The 6,000-nt window shown below is 41.5% G+C and overlaps 1 protein-coding gene across 6 annotated transcripts in view; it reads left to right on the top strand.

The window, feature by feature from the left end:
• The first annotated feature begins 1,260 nt into the window (after window positions 1-1,260).
• TMEM62 (transmembrane protein 62) overlaps window positions 1,261-6,000 on the top strand; it is a 33,439-nt gene continuing 28,699 nt past the window's right edge. The window contains exons 1-4 of one of the 6 annotated variants that reach the window (XM_061182223.1): window positions 1,261-1,520; window positions 1,797-1,908; window positions 3,062-3,199; window positions 5,432-5,477. In XM_061182223.1, the coding sequence (XP_061038206.1) occupies window positions 1,341-1,520; window positions 1,797-1,908; window positions 3,062-3,199; window positions 5,432-5,477 (476 nt within the window). In that variant the 5' untranslated portion in view covers window positions 1,261-1,340. Of the gene's footprint in view, window positions 1,521-1,796; window positions 1,909-3,061; window positions 3,200-5,431; window positions 5,478-5,556; window positions 5,587-6,000 lie in introns of those variants that run through there. The other 5 variants (XM_061182224.1, XM_061182226.1, XM_061182228.1 and 2 more) reach the window with 5 other exon arrangements.

The raw sequence follows: 6,000 nt of genomic DNA, 5'->3' as shown, positions 1-6,000 counted from the left end.
GTTGGTTGAATCCACAGATGCCCAACTCCTGGATAAGGAAGACTCTCACTGTCTCTTCAACACGACCTGCGTTTTCTCACCTTAATGTTCTGGTTCATGTTGTTAGGTCCTGGTGGAAAGTGCTTCTCCCCACCCCGCCCCCAGTCTCTGCCACTCAGAAATGCTATCCATCCTTTATATGCCACCTCCTTAATTAAACTTTTCCAGATTCTCTCCAAAGATGTGATCTCTCCAGGTTTTAACCTTCCTCTAGCCTTTTACATCTCAATGTCACTTGTAGCAAAATGGCATGTTCTTCTCAACCTCATTTGTGTATTTCTCTCTGCTACATAAACTTCTAAGATAGTCAACTTTTTAGCTACTTACCATTATGTTTCTTTATGTTTTCTGCTTAGATCAATGTCTTGAATTCCAAAGGCACTAAAAAAATATTTAATGAATTGAAATAGGCATAACTTAAATACTGGCAACACAGCCCAATAAAATAACTCAAAAAGGGGTTAAAAAGGGGGCTCTATTCATATAAAACTGTTTATTAAGAACAGAAATATGTTTACCCAGAATGTTTTTCAAAACATGTTTATTCAAAAATGTTTATTCAGAACATAATAAACAATCCAAAAGTTCAACAATAAGGGAATGGTTAGATAAATTAAGGGCAGGACCCAAATGTAATTCTTCTCTTGTACCTGGCCCATAGGAAGTATTTTAAAATGTAATAAATGAATGGCACACCACCGTATTAGACTATTAGGTAACCAAGTGCACATGAAATCAGTTTTAGGAAAAAATAACTTTCACAAAACATACGGATTAAATCTATAGAAAACCTACGGAGCGACTTTGTTAATAATCAGAAGGAACCAGAGAAAGCCACCTGCCACATGTGTGCAGCAATTTATAAAAGGCGTCCTCATACATACTTTGATTCTCACAACAACCCTGTGAAGTACGCTCGGTAGGTATTAACTCCGCTTTGCAAGGAAACCGATGACCGAGGTCCGGCATGATTGACTAAGGCGGAGTCAGGACGCTGGCCTCCGCCTCCCAGACCCGGGCTCCTTCCTTGCCACCCCACGGCTACTGCGAGTGGCGCTGCGGAACAAGGTTTTTTTTTCTTACTCCGCATTGCATTAGCAAACCGAGCGCAGAGCCGCGGGCGGCCTGCAGGTGCACAGCCAGGCGCAGGTGCCAGCGGCGGCGGACCAGACCAGCGCCGTAGGCCCCGTGACCATAGAGTCCGGAAGTACGGCCAGAGCAGCTCCCGGGGGGCACCGCTCGGTCTCGGTGCAGGTCCCGGCCCCGGACCCGCACAAGGGTGCCGCGCCCCGGCGGGCGGAATGGCCGCATCGCTGGCCTTCAGGGTGGTCGCCGGGCTGGCGGCCGCGGCCTTGGCGGCAGTGCTCTTGGAGCACTACGGCCTGGCCGGGCCGCCCTCGCCACTGCCCCAGCCCCGCATCCCCCGGAGCCCGCACCCTGCGCCGGGCCCCGGAGCCAGCAACATCTTCTGGGGTCTGCAGGTGACGCAGCGGGAGCCCAGGCGGGGGCTGGGTGGGTGCAGAGCTGGCGCCGCGCGGTGAGACGCCAGCAGTTTCCGCGGGGTCGCGACTCGCTCCTGTTTGGGCCCACCCTCTGGGCTGGGGGAGAGGGGGGTGGTGCTCCGTCCTTCCCTGGGGGTTTCATTGATGCACTGCGTCTTTGCCTTTTCCTTCCGCCGGAGAGAGCCGCTGGGTCGTTTCTGTTCGTGCTGCCTCTTCCTGACTCAGATATCTCTGTTTAATACTTGCTTTCGGCAGATATCCGACATTCATCTGAGCAGGTTTCGCGATCCAGGCAGAGCTGTAGACTTAGAGAAGTTCTGTTCTGAAACTATTGACATCATTCAACCAGCTCTCGTCCTAGCAACAGGTAGGGAGGATTGCCGTGCTGTCATGTTGTTCTGTGGTCTGGATGGTAGAATGCAGACAGGGCTGCAGCCTTTTAATTTGGGGACGTTAGGAAAACTTTAGCCACAGCCTCAGGTGAGTCCTCCTCCTGTAGAGGAGATAGGATATTATAATTTCCTTTGCCTATGGATAACTGAGTCAAGATCCGGGTTAAATGACTTGCCATAGCAAGGTTTCGTCCAAGCAGTGGAAGCAAGGCTCATGATTCTCGTGTTAGTGTTCCGTCTGCCGTATCTGTTATCTGGTTTTTTGTTGTTGTTGCAGCTCTGGATTTGAGAGAGACTTAGAGAAAGCCCTTTAACCAGAAATGAAAAGTTTTGCTCCTCCTCCTCTTCTTCTTCTTCTTTTCTTAACTTTCCCATTTTCTTTACAGTATTAATCTTATATTGTCAGTTGTTTGAGGCTTCAGGTAACTCAGGACACTTTTTTTTTTTTTTCCATCCTTTGGTACTCTGTGACTTGGTTCCCTAGAGTGTTCAAACCCCAAACCCTTTGCTCCCAACGGTGTTGGAGAAGAAGCTAAAGGAGCATCTATCCTGGCTCTTGGGGGATTCATCTTTCACCCACCTTACTGAAACACCTCTGCTGATATGATGGAGTCCTCATTTTATGGACGATCTCAATTTCAAATATCTGTCTAGTTTCCCAGAAATTTTGGTATTTCATTTTCCAAACTACACCTTCCAGATTGTTTCTTGCTGTAAAAATACTTGGTCAGATCACATATCCTGATTTGGGGTTTGGAAAATAAGGTTACCATAGATATTTACACCTTCCCAGAGTGTTGGAATTTCTTATTAAAGAGTTTTCATTTCATCAGAGTTTCAAGATGCATTTTGTACTGCTCCCTTTAAAGATACATTTTTCACAACCCATTTCTACTATCACAGGAGGTTAAATAGGCACTTGCTAACCTGTAAGAAACAAATAAAGCCTGTGCTGAGAGTCTTATTTTCGATGGCTTGCTTTGGACAGAGATGGATTCATAAGTGGTTATGCTAATGCATGTTGAGTACTTTAAATATCTTTGTTCTTCAGTGTGCATTAAAAAAAAAATTGAACCCCCAGCCCAGCTCTATTTTGCATTGCTGTTCAATTCTTATGTAAACCTACAGGAGACCTGACAGACGCCAAAACAAAGGAAAATTTGGGATCCAGGCAGCAAGAGGCAGAATGGCAAACTTACCAGGGTATTCTGAAGAAGACAAGGGTCATGGAAAAAACCAAGTGGCTCGATATCAAAGGAAATCATGGTAAGAGTCAAGTCCCAGTTATAATTAAGACTAGATTTTTTTTCCTTCAGGAGCCTAGATTCTCCAATTTAAATTGTAAAATTACAAAATGGAACATTGTAACGTAAGCTTAGATATACTAAAGGCCACAACTATGAAATTCAACTATAATATGTGATTTTAAAACTTCAGATGTCACTGTTAGACCTCGAGGGGGAAATTGGTATGGTTTCTTTCTTCTTTACATGGAAGAAAAGCATATAGCAAAATCCATGCAGATGGATGTTTAAAAAGATATAATTTTGCTAAGTGAAAGAAGCCAAACCCATAAGTCTACATTACTGTATAATTCCATTTATATGACATTCAAGGAAAGGCAAAACTATAGACAGAGAACAAACTGTGGTTGCAAAGGCTTGAAGATGGAGGGAGAGGCTGACTACAAAGAGGCATCATGAGATAATTTTGCGGGGTGATAGAACTGTTCTGTATATTGATTGTGGTGGTAGATACATGACTATGCATTTGTCAAAATCCATAGAACTGTACATCACAAAGATTGAATTTTGCTGGATATATATTTAAAAATTAAAATTACAAATATATCCCAATATACATGGAGAGAGAAATGGATAACCCCTTCCCATTTTTTAGATTATGATTGTTGTGTTAATAAGGAAATGAACTATTTCCAGGAGTCCTGATGGTAGATCTGTTTGTTTCATAAAGGTTGACTTTCTTATTGGTTACTTAAGTATTTCATTTGTCTGCTTCATTTGATTATTCGTTGCTGATGAGTACCTATTTATATATTTTTAAAAAGCTATCTTTTTAAATTCTATCTGATGAAATACACAGCTATTGGTTAGATCGGAAAATCCCTCTTTATAAAAACAGTTGACGCTTGAAGAACGTGGGGGTTAGGGGCACCGACCCCCAAGCCGTCAAAAATTCGGATATTACTTTACAGTCGGCCCTATGCATCTGCGGATTCAACCAACCAAGGATCTGTGTAGTACTGTAGTATGTATGTATTGAAAAAAATCTGCATATAAGTGGATTGACATAGTTCAAACCTGTGTTGTTCAAGGGTCAACCATAGTTCTTACAAAGCAGCTAGAAATTATAAATTAAAAATAGGATTCTGGCTTACAACTTTCTCTGGTATGTTTACATTCCCTTTTTTCCCTGATCTTAATTAAGGGTACAAGTCAAATTCTTTTGCAATAAAAAGCAAATCTGTGTATATTAAAAAAGTTTTCCAAGCCAAACTACTGACATATTTAAAGTAACAAATATCAAATGGAGTTTTGTGATTAAGTAATTTGGATAGTCCTTTGGAGTTCATAATCATTTAATTTGACTTGTATAGGCATAAATGCTTATGGTATATATGTGTGTGTGTGCGTGTGTATATATATATAAATCTTTATTAAGATTTAACTATAATAGAGAGTTCTTTGGTGGTCTAAATGTTAGGATTCGGCACTTCACTGCCATGGCCTGGGTTCAATCCCTGGTTCAGAAGCTGAGATCCCACAAGCCGTGCAGTGTTGCCAAAAAAAAAAAGAAGATTTAACTCTAACAGAATTGTTCTCTTAGCAAGAGGATTATATACACAATAATATTTCTTTTGGCCTAAATTGAGCTTACAGCTTACTTTCTAAGGTTATTAGAAATGTAGTGGATTCTTGGAAGTCAAAGCTGATAAACAATTTTAGCTATTGCAACCAAGCAATCAAGCTCTATGAAATTATTATATTTCCAGATAAGTATTCTATGATGTCCTTAACCTTTTCCCTTACCATTATATAACTTCTTTGTTACTGAATCTTTTTTAAGATTTAAAAAGAGGGCGGCTTTGGCCCTGTTATCAAAGTCATCTGCTGTTTAGAAGCCCATGACATGGATCCATATATCAGGCATGAATCCAGTCCTTCCTGGCTTCCAGAATCACACAATTAAAACAGCAGCAACAGTGGTCCAGTCTTATAACTTCAAATTGATTTATTCTGAGTAGCACATAATTCAAAATATTTATTGTTCTTCAGTATACTAGGTGCTTTAGATAAGTTTCCAGTTAACCTGAATTCTATTATCAAGTTTTAAAAATTAAAATTAAATGCCAATCTAATTAATTGGCATCTATCCTCTAAAGTGTTATTGAAAGAATTGTCATTTTTCTTTAGTCATTAACATGTTTGCATTTTTCTTTTTAATATAGATGATGTTTGCTCTTTTCTTTTTAATTAGATGCATTCAACATTCCAAGTCTGGAGAGTGTTGAGAATTATTACAGGTACTGTAATGAACAGACGACAGACCACAATGTACAGTCTGTTACAAGGAGGGTGCAATCAATTCACTGAATGGGTGAAAACATTTTTTAACAGAGAAAAGAACCTCTGGTAATTTAGAAAAGGAACCTTGTCGTTTATTATTATTATTATTATTTTGGTGATTCATTTTCTGTTTGCTTGGGCCTCTTCTTTTATTCTTTTCTTAAAAAATTATTTATTTATTTTTGGCTGCATTGGGTCTTCGTTGCTGCATGAGGGCTCTCTCTAGTTGCAGCGAGCAGGGGCTACTCATCATTGCGGTGCGTGGGCTCATTGCAGTGGCCTCTCTTGTTGTGGAGCACGGGCTCTAGGCACAGGGGCTTCAGTAGTTGTGGCACACAGGCTCAGCAGTTGTGGCTCGCAGGCTCAGCAGTTGTGGCTTGTGGGCTCTAGAGCGCAGGCTCAGTAGCTGTGGTGCACGGGCTTAGTTGCTCCACGGCATGTGGGATCTTCCCGGACCAGGGATTGAACCCATGTCCCTGC

This window comes from Eubalaena glacialis, chromosome 2 (assembly GCF_028564815.1).
Source record: "Eubalaena glacialis isolate mEubGla1 chromosome 2, mEubGla1.1.hap2.+ XY, whole genome shotgun sequence".
NCBI lineage: Eukaryota > Metazoa > Chordata > Mammalia > Artiodactyla > Balaenidae > Eubalaena > Eubalaena glacialis.
The sequence above is the reverse complement of the archived record's forward strand: the minus strand, read 5'-3'. Positions and strand labels throughout refer to the sequence as shown.